The 15,427-nt window shown below is 32.5% G+C and overlaps 1 protein-coding gene across 10 annotated transcripts in view; it reads left to right on the forward strand.

The window, feature by feature from the left end:
* NBEA (neurobeachin) overlaps nucleotides 1–15,427 on the forward strand; it is a 743,003-nt gene that overhangs the window by 143,343 nt on the left and 584,233 nt on the right. For all 10 annotated transcript variants that reach the window (XM_012465562.2, XM_064361756.1, XM_064361759.1 and 7 more), the window contains exons 9-10: nucleotides 1,201–1,398; nucleotides 1,994–2,127. In XM_012465562.2, coding sequence (XP_012320985.2) covers nucleotides 1,201–1,398; nucleotides 1,994–2,127 — 332 coding nt within the window. The remainder of the gene's footprint in view (nucleotides 1–1,200; nucleotides 1,399–1,993; nucleotides 2,128–15,427) is intronic.

Genomic DNA, 15,427 nt, shown 5'->3' on the forward strand with positions numbered 1-15,427 from the left:
GACATGTTTCCCTGCACAGTGTTAAAATGTTTGAATTAAATTTTAAAATGTAGTGATTTTAGGTAAAAATGCAGATTTTATGTTTCTCTTGAAAAATATGGAAGAACTAGCAACACCGAACACTTCATTTGAGCTGAGGAGTAGGGGCCACTTTTAGAAAGGACATACATTCTCTAGTTTGAGGAAGTCCCCATCTGGCCCAGTTCACTTATATGCATATCTTATATATGTATCTGTGTGCTTCCCATAAGAACTTGAGTTTGGGGCATTTGATTTGACCTCATTATAACATTAGAGTAAGAAAATTGGAGACACATCAGGTAAATGATTTCCTAAGCATCAAAAAGATAATTAGTGACAGGGTCGGATTATAAGATGATTTCACTGTCGATACATTGAATATGGATTATAAATCAGAAGACTTAGAATTACGTGCTGGCCCTTTCCCTTCTACATCTTAATTTCTATAACATTCAGTTTGTAGAGTTGTAAAGTAAAGTAATAGAAATCCTGATATTGTGATTATTGCAAAGGTTAAATATTATTCATCATTATTAGATTCATAACTGCAAAGCAGTTTTAACCACGTCTAACAATACTTTTCTTGTTAAAGCTGGCTTATGTTTAGATACTGTCTTTCATAAAAAGTAATAACATGTATTAACGAACTTCTGAGTTTAGTACATATATTGTGATATTATTGTTGAGTAGCATTGGTATTTCATAGGTTGATTGACTTTTTAGTAAAGATATGAATATTTTTGCATATTAATTTTTTTACAACCTCAGGTGATACTCATTTTTCTCTATAAGTAATTCATGTGCCAGGCACTATTTATTTACATAAATACTTTTTAAAGTGTTAACAAGAAAAATTAAACTTATGCTATGATGTATTCAGGTAAAATCCTGTTTATATATATATAATATCAGGTTTGATTTTTTTTCTAATAAAATTATTTTGCCAGTAATAAAAAACTTAACATTAGAAAGTGAAGAATCTGAGTATCTTTATTAGCGTAATAAAACTTAACTCTCATTGAATTGAAGTGAGAATAACTGAGTAACACCACTGAATAGTCCCTGACACATGAAAGGTACACAAGTAGTTTATTACTGTAAATGTTTCTCTGCTTTAAAACTTTTGAGTTTTAATTGTTGCTTTTACAAAGAGTGTTTACGTTAGTTTTATTTTTTCAGAGTACCTTCAAGTTTAAATCTGAGAGTGATATTCATTTGGCAGAACATCATAAACAGGTTTTGTATGATGGGAAACTTGCAAGTAGTATTGCCTTTACATATAATGCTAAGGCCACTGATGCTCAGCTCTGCCTGGAATCATCACCAAAAGAAAATGCATCAATTTTTGTTCATTCCCCACATGCTCTAATGCTCCAGGTGGGTGAATTGTGGCTTTGTTTTCATGTTCTTGTCAGCATTTGACAGTATCTTTATGTATCAAATATTGCTCATCTATAAATCTGTGATTTTTTTTTCTTATTTGGCTTTTGAAGTTTAAGTGAAACTTTAAACATCTATCTTTTCTGTAGCAATATACTGTACCCTGGCTTTGTCTCCTTAGTAGGAAATCAGTCATGTCTATTATCTTATATGTTCTATGAAATAAAATCAATTAACTAAGTTAGTTGTTAGATAAAAAACATACTTTGCTTTAAGAATGTATTACTGATATTCTCTAACATTAAAATTACTTGTCTTTAAATCCATCAGTGGTATTTCTGATTTTAAAATAATATGTGCTTTTAACTTTATATTTTTAGTGTAAAAATCTTTCAACCTAAGGTTTGAAATTTAAAAGTGATTAGCAAAGATATTCACTTTTTTATCTTATGTGTGTATAAAAATTATAATTGAAGGCTTAAAAATGTCCAACTATGTTATTTAATTCTCTTATAAAGGTATTTGGAACAAGAAAATAGTGACAAAAATATTCTATAGAAGTTTAATTGAACATTTTTGTTTTTGAACGTAGGATGTGAAAGCTATAGTAACACATTCAATTCATAGTGCAATTCATTCAATTGGAGGGATTCAAGTGCTTTTTCCACTTTTTGCCCAATTGGATAATCGGCAGCTCAATGACAGTCAAGTGGAAACAACTGTCTGGTAAGTTTTCTTTGCATGTACAATTGCTGATATTTTGTATACACTTAGATTATGTGTGATGTACTCAGTGCTGTGTAAATGTATTACATTATTTGGGTTCTGTCTTTAAAGTGCTAGTAAAAGTTTTTTAGAACTATTGCAGATAGATATTAACATAATAAATGAAGCAACCCTTGACATCTAGGTTGTTAGATCATAAAGAAATACCTTTCTTAATAGTAAATAGAAAATTCTTACCAAATATAGCATAGTGAGTATAATATGTAGTTGAGGGAAAAATATTAATCCTGACATTATCCTTCGCAAATATTCATGGTTTGGATTGGCCATAAAACCCTGTCAGGTTGAAGAAAATTACTAGGGTAAAATTATTCACAAGAATAATATTTATTAGCAACTACATAATTTATATCTTAAAGTGGCATTATTTTATAATGTTTTTGTCATGGCATAAATCTAGCATAATATTAATTTACATCAGCTCTTACTTATATATAGTTTATGTCTGAGGACCCAGATCTAACCAGTGGCAAATCCATGTTTATGTAAATATTAAATCTCTTCTAATGAGTGTGATGTCATGTGCATTTTTTATAGTTTCCCTTTCATTAAAAAAGAAAGGTTACGTGCCAGACTCTAATTTAATGTTATATCTTAGAGTAATGTATACAAGAATTTGAAAATGAATTGTAGTAACTATTTTGACTACATACATTGCCATGCTTGGGGATTTTAATGGACAAGTTATATAGATAAGCATTAATTTTTATTACAAAAGTAACAGTAGTGCTTTGTTAGTATATGTACATATACATGAGCTCTTTCATGGGTTATTCAATTTTGAATTGATGACAAATCTACTGAATGAAGATATGGGAAAAATTTAAGGTACAATGAAATGTAATACATGATTTTTCTCATAATTATTGTCTAAATTAGCTATTAATAAAATTCCATTTAATGTTTCTAATAGTATTGTTTCTGTTTTTGGAACATCTTTTTATAAAGTGTAAATCTAAATATAGATTTGAGATTTGTACATTTATAACATTCACCTCCCATTTGTGGGTCTTGTTTTCTTTTATATTAATGTAGTATAAAGACTGTAGTTTCGAAAGTAAAAAGCTTTGAAGTGAAAAGAAATCCTGAGGTTATGTCCTGCCGTGATAGTATTTTGCTTGTGAGATCTTAAATAATCTAAATGGAAGGCAGATCAGCTTAGTGGAAAAATTGAACTTTAAATTTCAGTCCTGTATTTCAATTCAAAATGTTTTGCTATTTATCATCTCAGTGAACTAGGACACATTATGATCAGTAATTTAAAATCTAGTCAGTACTATGAAAAGAAGTTGTAGATGAAGTAGCCAGTAGAAAAATTCATGTATAATTTAAATATTTCTTATGAAATAATATAAAATACATATATTATCAAATGTTATTGCTAAAACCATATGTAACAGGTTATCTGGTTCATTCATTCAAGACACATAGTTACTTTTTACTGTCTTTCTTCAAAACATTTAATATTTATATTACATTTTGGTGTATAAATTGTATTTATTTCATCATGGAGATAAAAGACAGAGTGCGAGGAGTAAGCATACCTATTTTCATTTTGATTTCAGTTCTTTTATATCATTCATTCTACTTTTTCCCTGTGTTAACTAATTCTAACCTTTTTAGTGATGTGTATGATGTCTTTAGTTTACTTATTTACTTTTTATTTGAGATGGAATCTTACTCTGTTGCCCAGGCTGGAGTGCAGTGGTGTGATCTCTTGGCTTACTGTAACCTCTGCTTCCTGGATTCAACCAATTCTCTTGTGTTAGTCTCCCAAGTATCTGGGATTTCAGACGTCCACCACTACGCTCAGCTTATTTTTGTATTTTCAGTAGAGACAGGGTTTCACCACGTTGGCCAGGTTGGTCTCAAACTCCTGACCTCAAATAATTCATGTGCCTCGACCTCCCAAAGTGCTGAGATTGCAGGCACGAGCCATTATGCCTGGTCTTGTTTATAGTTTAGCCAATAAATAGAAAACGTACAATAAGAAAAATGCTACTCTTCTCTTTAAATATAATACATACTCAATTCCAGTCTACCCTGTGACTTAGTTATGTGCTATTTTGAATTCTTATCTATTATTTTTTCATAATTTCAGTATCTTTAATATCTGAGATTTGCTCTTTGGTACAGAAAATTGTGTGAATTCATAATACAGTCTTTTATTATTTAATGTTTTATAGGGGACCGTTATAGAAAAGTATGTGCATCAGTGAAATACTCTTTCATTTTGCAAGCTGTTAAGTGAGATTTCTCCCTTTATTTGAAAAATACAGATTCATGGCTATTCAGGGGTTGTAGAATTTTATGTTTTATGGCTATATCATCAGTTCATATAGATGAATAGGACCTTGAAATAGGATTTATTATCTTTTTGTTAGTCAATAATAAATAGTTCCAGATGAAGGATAATCAATTTGAAGTATTTAAATCTTCCAGAGAAAATTTAATATACTCTTATTTTGGAAATCTGTTTGCATAGTAAATAGATGACTGAAAGTTGCAGTACTGTCTAATTTTTAATTACATTTTTGAGAAATGGAGCTAAGCTCACATATTAGTTCCTTCTCTGCCTTCTGTGTTTCAAGCTGAAGCATTTTATCTTCCACATACTTTTCTCTACTAAGTAGTACTTTTTAATAAAACTTTTCAGTGTTTCTGTAAGCCTTACCTCTGTTGGCACTGCTACACTGTTTTTATTAACTTTGATGAGTTTTTACTTTATATAGGGGATTTAGAATTTTTTTAAAAAATTACTGGCTGGGGGTGGTGGCTCATGCCTGTAATCCTAGCACTTTGGGAGGCTGAAACCGGTTAATTGCTAGAGTCCATAATTTTGAGACCAGCCTGGACAATATAACAAAACCCCATTGCTACAAAAAAATAGAAAAAATTAGCCAGGCATGGTGGCACATGCCTGTAGCCCTACCTACTGGGGAGGCTGAGGTGGGAGGTTCACTTGAACCCAGGAGGCAGAGTTTGCCATCAGCTGTGATCATACTATTGCTCTCCAGCCTGGGTAACAGAGTGAGACCCTATATCACAAAAACTCCCAGAATTATTGGAGGAATAATCTTATTTTCTGGAGTTTTCAAAGATGGCTTTACTTTTGCTGGATAACTTTTGTGGCTTTTTAAATTATGAAGGCCACTTATTATAGTTATTATTTATGTGGACTTTCAAGTCAGACAAACTTGGGTTCAAATCTTGAATTTAGTATTTATTACTAGTGCAACCTTGTGTATGTGATTAATTTTTTGAGCATAACTCAATCCCTGAAGTATCATAGCTTTTGAATTTTGTGTCTGAATTGACTCAAGAAATTAAATAGCAATTTATTTTCCTTTGAATTGGATGATTATATACATTGAGTAGATATCATTCGGATTGAGTACATATTATTGAGTACATACATCTTTCTATTGAGTACATACTATTCTTACATTGTTAGTTTTTTAAGAACATGGGTAATTTTATAGGTGGTACAAAATAAAAACCTTCCTTATTGTGTGACCTAAGACAACTTTGCTTTGAAAAAAAATTCATGTCTTCTGGAACAAGGTATAAATTGAGTTTTGTATATTAAACAATTAAGAATACACCAAGAGAATAGTTTCATTAGAGACCAATGTGATAGATAAGTGTTCTTTTGGTGGAAAACAGATTTGGGCTCAAATCCCTGTCCTGTTTTACACTATCTGATGTTAGGTGATGGGATGTTCATGGGTGTGTAGTAGTGGTATATGACATTTATTGAATATTTACTACGTGCTAGTCACTTTTTTTTTTTTTGAGACGGAGTTTCACTCTTGTTACCCAGGCTGGAGTGCAATGGCGCGATCTCGGCTCACAGCAACCTCCGCCTCCTGAGTTCAGGCAATTCTCCTGCCTCAGCCTCCTGAGTAGCTGGGATTACAGGCACACGCCACCATGCCCAGCTAATTTTTTGTATTTTTAGTAGAGACGGGGTTTCACTAGTCACTTATTTTTTAAAAATAAGTTTTAGTCTGTATGTTTAAGGAATACAACATGATGTTATGGGATACATATAGATAGTAAAGAGGTTACTATAGTGAAACAAATTAACATGTCTGTCATCTCACATATTTATCTATTTTTGGGGGGAGGGAAGCAGCTATAATGTACTTATTATAAATCACATAAAATACAATTTTGTGACCTATAGTCCTCATGTTGTACAGTATATGTAGGTAGGTTCACTGGTACTTTATTTCCTCTGACCTACATCTCCCCACTTCCAAGTCCTGCTGCTCTTTTCCCTGATAGCCACTGTTTTGTTTTTTTAATCTCTTTGTATTTGAATTTTGTCAGTCATGTTTTCTCATCTAATTATCTGCTGATGAAGAAGAGAAAAATCGAATAACCTGTTCAAGATCACAGAGACATAAGTGGCAGAACCAGGGTTCTAATCCTGAAAGCCTGACTCTAGAGCCCTTACTCTAACCCACTGTGGACCACTCTGAGAATCACTTTTGCATGCTGTGGAGTGATTTTAATAAATGCCAACTTTATCTGATTGTAATATGAATTAAAATAAGACATGTAAACTATCTATCATAGTGTCTGGTACATAGTTGGCATTTAATGAGTTTTCTTTTTAATTTCTTCCGTGAGTAGTAGTATATTGGTTAGATGCAATTTTTAAATTAAAACTTATTTTTAATGTTATTATAAACTATGATAATTTTTATAATGTAAAAATCTCAAGTGATAATTTAAAAAAATTCTCTTAAGTATATGAATATTTTTCTAGGAAAAGTGGTTTTTTTTTTATTACAATAAATACAGTTTGTTTGCTAGAATGATGGAATGTAAGATATGAAAATGTTTAGAGAATCCCGTAAAGCATTTATGTCAACAATCTTATCATATTAACAGTCCTCTTGTAGTGTGAATGTTTATGACTCAGTTTGTTTAGTGAACTTCAATCACAATTTATTTTTTTCTCAATATTATCTTGCTAATTAATCAAAGTTATTCTAGTAATTAACGTGAATTTTACAGCCACTTTAATAATTAAGCAACCCCTTAATAATTAAATATTTCATTCTAATGTTCTTATTAGCACTATTATAATATGTAAAGCAACAGAATTACCTGGAAAATTTAAATATTTCAGTGTCTAACTGCCTTAACCAGATTTCCTCATACACTTAGAATTGACACGAAAATCCTTTATCTGACCATATTTCCTGATTTTTAGTTCAGAAAATGTCTATTATATGTATCAGTGTCAAAATTTTATTACATACTCAGTCCAACTTAATCTGACTTAAAAAATAATATTTGATTCTTTTAATAGGCAAAATAATTAAAATTAGTACCTGTTTGTGATATTGTTTCTCTTACGGAGGTGGTTGTTCTTATATATAGAATATAATTATTAATTTAGTTGCTAAAAACATTTAAAATATTTGTATCAGGCTGTAGTTTACATAGTTATATTTACTTTAGATTTTTCAGAAAGAATATACCACTAACATGTCTTAAGATTCATATTTCTTTGTTTGCCATTAAAAAAATTAATAAATTGGGCTGGCACAGTGGCTCCTGCCTATAATTCCAGCACTTTGGGAGGCTGAAACAGAGGATCATGAGGTCAAGAGATCAAGACTATCCTGGCCAACATGGTGAAACCCTGTCTCTACTAAAAACAAAAATTAGCTGGGAATGGTGGCACACACCTCATAGTCCCAGCTACTTGGAAGGCTGAGGCAGGAGAATCACTTGAATCTGGGAAACGGATGTTGCAGTGAGCTGAGATTATGCCACTGCACTCCAGCCTGGCAACAGAGCAAGACTCCATCTCAAAAAAAAAAAAAAATTATTAAATTCGTACTGAAAACATTTTTGAAGTGAAATATAGACACAAAAAATATATTTGATGTACTTATACTAATACTATTAGAGGAGAAAAATGAAATAATTTGGTAAGTGAGATTTAAGTAAAGTAAATGCAAATTAATTTGTAAGTACTAAAAAGTAAAATACATTATTCTGTCTGAAACATTGGGAAATATTACATTTAATTTTCATATAGCTTTTTCTTCTTTTTAAACTTAGCGACTGCCACTTTTTAATGCTATAATACTTTGTGTTGTTTAGTTTTCAACATTTAATATTTCTCTGTAAATTTTCCTTTGTTTTATACAACGTTTCTGCTTTATCTGACCCTTCACTCCCTCTTTCCCACTGTGGGAAAAAGGCATCTTTTTGGCAATAAGGTTAACTACAAATTATTCCTTGCAGAAATTCTGGCAATCATGAACACAACTTCGCTAAATTTGTTGCCTTAATTTTGTTCTAGTTTGCATGTCCACATTCTGTTCTCTTTACTTTTGCAATCTTAACATCTGACAGGAGTATTGTTATTTTACTCATGCCATAGATTTTATTTCTTTTAACTGTCTTACATTACCTTACTTCACTAATTTTGATTTTCTGACAGTCATAAAGGTATAATGGTATCAGTCCAAAACTGAAATAAATATTATTTTCCTTTACAAAGAATATTGCCACATGCCTGAACAGTCATAATTTATCCTCAGAAACCCAGAAAACTTTTAACAGAAGGTAGCTATGATACTGATGGTCACAAGTGTTTAAACCTTCTTTTTACTCCCAGTGATGACCATAACATGTAATGAATGAAATTTTCAAGAAAAGATTTAATAAAGCGTACTAAGGAGATTCTAGTTAATTTAGTATTGTAATTTTACTGGCTTTTATTTCTAGTGATACTCAAATTTTTAGGTCCACTGTCTCACTACCTAGGCTGGCAACTTCCATTGCCTTTTCTCTAGCTTGCCTTCAGTTTAGGCTCATACACCGAAACTGTTAATGGAATATTTCCATGTGGAAAATATCTCAAACTTAACATGACTCAAATAAAAATTCGTAAACTTCTCTACCCAATTTCTATTGCTTTGGCTTTCTCATGTTACTGAGGAACATTGTCTCCAGGAAGCCTCTCAAATTAGAACCTCAAGAGAACTCATCAGTTACTTTCCTCCCTTTGAATAGTTAAAATATTAGCTGTTCCTATATTTTCCATATACAATCCATCATGATAAACTATTGATATCAATTCTTAAATACCTCACAAAACTACTCTTTCCCCTCTGTCCATATTCCTACTGCCTTAGTTTAAGTTCCCATTATTAATTACTTCAGCTAGTATATATCCAGTAATTGTTGTTGCCTCTTTCCAGTAATTTTCAATGGCTGGAAGAGTTATCTTTCTAAAATACAAATATTATTATTTCACACCTGTAGTCATTCATTGGTTTCCTGTTGCCTCAGAACAAAGTCAGCATCTGATTTGGTCATGCTTACTTCTTTTCTGTAGTCACATTTCTTGATAGTCTTTCCAAACCCAAATTCGTTTATATAGCAATAAGGACAAAGAATGGAAATTGCTAGCAGGGACATTCTAGAACATGTATTGATGAATACAAGGTGCTACAAATAGGGACAGCCTCAGCAACAGTGTATGGTTGTGAATTTTTCTGCAGGCCTTGGATTTATAATGTCAGTAAATTAGGGAGAGGATTTAACAGAGTATTTAAGATGTCTTGGAGTCTTACTGCCTGCTGAATAAAGAAGTTTTCTGTGCACTTACGTCCGGATTTCAGCTTCAGAATAGAGATGGAGCGTCTGCTGTCATGCAAGTGGGCAATAAGCAGAGCCACAGGCAATCTGCATACCAAATGACCAATTATTTGTTGGCCAGTACCCTGTTTGTACAGATCTTGTTTAATAATCAGCATAGAGAAACCTATCAGCATAGAACTTATATTATCCAGCATTTGCTAGTTATAGCTATAGTAAATAATAACCTCAAAATCTGGTAGCTCATAAAACAACAAGAGTTATTTTTTTGCTCATGACTGTTGTGCTCTGTTCCCTGTGTCTTCTCATTCTGGGTCCTAGATTGAAAGATTAGCTGTGAGATGGCATATGTTTTTCTTGTGACAAAGAAGAGCAAGAGTCTAAGTTAAACAATGCAATTGCTCTTGTAGCTTCTGGTCAAATAAGATGAATGTCATAATCAATCTGCTAGCCAAAGAATCACCATCCAAGCCCAACTCCAATGAGAGGAATGGATTGTAAAATATATATCCTGGAAGTGGGATGGAATGCAAATCTTTTGGCATGGGCAAGGATTTACAACCTTCTTATTGAGATGAAAGTCAATAATTGGGTATAATAATGCAATCTCCCATGGGACTGATGAAAAAGTATTACAGTGCACAGGAAGGAAACCCATATCCTGAAGACTTGAGGCAAGCAAACTTATAAAAATTACCTACTAGGAGGAACTCAGAAGAAAATTTTGGTAAAAATGTAGGTAAAAAATTATCCTTTATGAAATAGCAGAATACCGTAGGGGTGACATTGAGACAATAGTATCAGAATTTAGACATGATGGCCAAAGTTTATATTTTTGCCAGACATCGTTGAAGGTTCTGATATAAAATCAGGTGTGGGAAACAACAAGGAATGTTTTTCTAATTCCTTTAGAAAATTCCTCTTGTTGAATTAAAAACAGTATATGTGCCTTCTTTTGGATTTACTGAAGAAAGTAAAAATAAAAAATGTAATACACAAGGGAATGGGAATAGAACCGTAAAACAACAGTTAGTATAAAGTAGATTATACCACCTAGAGTTATCATTCACTGTTAAAAGGCAGAAACTTGAATATTCATTCAATAAACCAAAATCCCAATATGTAAGCTTTAAAGAGAAAGTGTTTCATTTAAAACTAAATGGTAAAGAATATAAATCTCAGTTTTTGGTCTGCTGTAGTTTGGCAGTTTTTTTCTTAGTATATTAAATAAAAATGTATATAATATACTAATAAAAGTGTGGATATTTTGTCTCATATAGATGGTATATTTTTACCTAAGAAAGCACATATTCCTCATTTGATGGTTAGAATAAATTTATTTGTTAAGCAACATAGAAATAATAGAAAATAGTCCGCTATGTTTGTTATATTTATTCTAGAAAGTAGGTTAGGTCATTCACTATTAACCTATTGCAAAATGATCCCTAAAATTTTACTTCTTTCATGGGATAGGGGCCTTTTGGAACTATTTATTTTCACTTAATTCATTGTGGTTTTATACTTTCTCTACAGGAAGAGTCAAGACATACAGCATGGCTTGAATGATACATTTCCTATACTGTGGATATCCACACTATAGAAATAATAGTAGTAGTATATTATCATAATAGTACTAGTACCCATTTCTAACGTATGGGTACAGATGCTTGTTTCTTTCTGCACTGTGCAGTTTTTAGAACAACACAATCCTCCCTTTTCAATAGTTGCCTGATGCTGAGGTAGTATCTTCAAATTATTTTCTCAAGAGAGTGTAGGGGTCATGTACTATATAAAGTTAAAAAAAAAGTGTTTAGTTCCATATCCAGAACATACAGGTAACTTTTGTCTCTCCTAGTACAACTGCCATACTTATTAATTCAGGTGATATCATTGAGGATCTCTCCCTTGGTGGCCTATGGGTGCCTATTAATATATCCAATATTTAGAAACATAGAAGTCCTTTGCAGGATCATTTTGACATGACTTTATTGAGGATAGTTGTCAGGGACTTGAATGGGGTCTTACTTATCTGATGGAAAAGGGAGATTGATGTCTTCTCTGACAAAGAAGTTATGAGCAAAAACTCTACCTTTAATTATGTTATTTCCAGATGTTGTTTATGAGAAAGTTCAAGCTGAAATTGGAGGGCAGGTCACAATAAGGCTCAGTTGGAAGAAGAAAATATTTTTGCCAGGGAGAGGAGGGCATATATTGTCCTTTTGGGAGTAAAGCTGACTCACAGCAGTTTGGGTGTTTAGTATGTACCACTTGTAACTCAGCCAAGTACACTGGTTAGCACATCATTAATACAGTTGAAGACCGGACTTAAATAGGTTTAGAAATATAAGGAGTTCTAGCAGATGAGTACTAATAGGAAGCAAAGGGTAAAAAGTTTAGCACTGATTGGTTCCTGTGAAATCAATGTGGAAGTCAGGTATTAGGCACATAAATTTATTTGCTGCCAAATATATTTATAGTTGGAAATGGGATACAGGACTTGGTACCTTTGGTATCTTTTGCAGTAGTAAATAGGACCAGGTGTGACCCCTTCCAGCAAGTCTTGGTGGAACTTTAATGAAGATCCAATGTCAGATCAAAGATGCTGGCATTGATCATCCAAGTTCATCAATAGGGCTTTTTATACTTTTTATACCTCTTAAAAGATTTGCCTTAACAGAATTACTTTATGATTGAAAACATCAAATAAAATATGTATACATAAATGTTTTGTAGTATGAATTGCTGCTGGAAGGCCTAGAGGGAAGTTTCGTGTGCCTTGCCCTCAGTAATTCACGGGGGAATAGCAGGAGTCCTATTTTTCTACTGGTTGAATATCTCATCAGGATTATGAGCATCTGCCTATTAGAGCCTAATTTTTGTACAAATCCTAGCTGTTTATTATTTTTGAATTCTATCTTGGCATTTTCTGTGGTATTTATGGTGAAAATGTTGTTGAAGTTGATCTCTTTTAGACACTTCCTTTGCAATGTCTTTATTAATGGGCAAGAGTACTCTGAATCTTGGTGTCAAATATGATATGACAACTTTTGTGAATGGATTGACATAACCATCCTGATAAAATACATATATTGTTTTTTGAACTTATTTTCATGGAAACAAATTCAATCTAAATATTTATTAATGGCTTTCGAGATGGGCAAGTTTTTTTTTTTTTTAACATGCTTATCTCCATTTTGCATTTGGCAAGTATGGCAGGAATGACATATGCGTGAGTGATTTGAGAAGACAGTTTGGAGGATATTAACAATTTTGTTTCCGTAACTTTTTTCTTCTCTCTTTTTTTTTTTTTTTTTTACTTTTTATGCCAACTCATATGCAAAGAACAGGAGATTTTTTATATCATCTAACAGCAATTTGTGGAGTACAAAAAAGTGAATCTTGTTTTTAAGAGTATTTTTTTCTTTTCTTGAAAAATTATTTTGTCGATAAAAATACTTTACCAAATTTATAGATGTATGTGAATATTTGTTACATTCATGGAATGTGTAGTAACCAACTGAGGGTATTTGGTCATCACCATCACCTTGAGTATTTATCATTTCCATTTTGGTAACATTTTAGGTCCTCTTTTCCAGCTACTTTGAAGTGTACACTACACTGTTGCTAGCTATAGTCACTCTACACTGCTATTTTAAACACGAGAACTTATACCAACTATCTAACTGTATGTTTGTACCCACTAACCAACCTGTGTTTATTCCTCCTCCCACCCACTTACCCTTCCCAGACTCTGTATCTATCTTTCTACTCTCTACCTCCATGTGATCAATTTTTTTAGCTCCTACATATGAGTGAGAATGTGTGGCACTTTCTGTTCCTGGCTTATTTTACTTAACATCATGACCTCCACCTCCATCTACATCTCTGAAAATGACATGGTTTCATTCCTTTTCATGGCTGAATAGTACTCTATTGTGCATATATGCCAAATTTTCCTTAGCCATTTGCCTGTTGTTGGATACCTAGGTTGATTTCACAGCTTTGCGTTTGTGAATAGTGCTGTGATAAAAATGTGAGTATGTGTATCACTTTGACATACAGATTTCCTTTCCTTTGGATAAATACCCAGTAGCAGGATTGCTGGGTTGAATGGTAGTTCTATTTTAACTCTTTGAAGCATCTCCAAACTCTTTTCCGTAGTGGATGTATTAATTTACATTCCCCCCAGCAGTGTGTAAAAGTTCCCTTTTCTTCAGATCCTCACCAGCATCTGTTATTTTTTGTTCTATTTATAATAGCCATTCTAACTGGGGTAAGTTGATGGCTCATTGTAGTGTTGATTTCCATTCCTCTTAGGCTTAATCATGTTGAATATTTTTTCTTGCACCTGTTGACAATTTCTGTATCTTCTTTTGAGAGATTTATGTTCATGTCCTTAGCCCACTTTTTAATTTTTTTTTTTAAGTGTTGAGTTGTTTGAGTTCCTTGTATATTCTGGATATTAGTCCCTTGTAGGATGAATAGTTAGTAGATATTTTCTCCAGTTCAACAAATTGTCTCTTCGCTCTTTTGGTTGTTTCTTTTGCTGTGTAGAAGCTTTTTAGTTTTATATAGTCTCATTTGTCTATTTTTATTATAATTGTCTGTACTTTTGAGGTCTTAATCATGAAATGTTTATACAGAAATAGTAAAACTACTAGAAAAAAACATAGGGAAAACAGTTCAAGATATTGATCTAGGAAAAGATTTCATCTCTATGTCTATATTTAAAAATTAACTATTTATTTTAAAAGTATTTCCTCCAAAGTTGGTACCTAATCTTGTGTAAGGAAATTTTAGAGTACACTTCTGGAGAAGTCCAGTCAGCACAAAATTAGAAGTATGAATTTGGAGGTGGAAGGAGACTACAGCTTTGGCTGAAGCATGAGCCACTATTAACATCATCATACTGCTTTTGGTCAGCAATAAATTTTATAATAGTTACAGCAGAAGGAAGTTGTAAATGATATAAGTCATAAAATAGCATTAAAATAATATGCTAGGGAGGTTTTTTCAATAGTAGTTAAGGAATTCTTATTATATGATTGTGTAAAATCTTGAACAGCTTCAGAACTTTGAAAGGAGTCATAGCATCTATAAGCATTACAGCCCAAAAGTAGACATTTGTGAAAAGCATGGATATATGCTTTATAGAGAGCATCAACTTTAGACAATTTCAGACACCTGGACAGAGTCTTCAGAAAGCAAAATAAAACTTTTTGTTACCTGATGTAGGACGAAATGGTATAACCAGAAAATATTGTGGACTGTAACTTGTTTACATTAGAGATGAGATGAAGATTTTGAAGTAGGATGTTTGTTAAACAATGTTGGTTTTCATCGAGTTCTGTATAGCTGGAGATTGGAGTAAAGGGGTTGGTATGGGACACCAATGGTAATGTAACACAGAGAGGAAGACTTTGTATTTTCTAGGCATTAGAAAGGTACAGTATTTTGGTATTTGGGATAGGTACTGAGGTGTCACCTACCATAGTTAGTGTCAGACAGGAATCTAATATGGAGGTTGAAAAAGCCTCCATTATTATTGCAGCCATAGCTACCTAATGCAATCTAAGAGTCAAGTAAGCTTCTATGAGATTAAAGA

The sequence above is a fragment of the Aotus nancymaae genome, unplaced genomic scaffold (genome assembly GCF_030222135.1).
Source record: "Aotus nancymaae isolate 86718 unplaced genomic scaffold, 86718_ANA_hifiasm-v0.15.2.pri h1tg000043l, whole genome shotgun sequence".
Lineage (NCBI taxonomy): Eukaryota > Metazoa > Chordata > Mammalia > Primates > Aotidae > Aotus > Aotus nancymaae.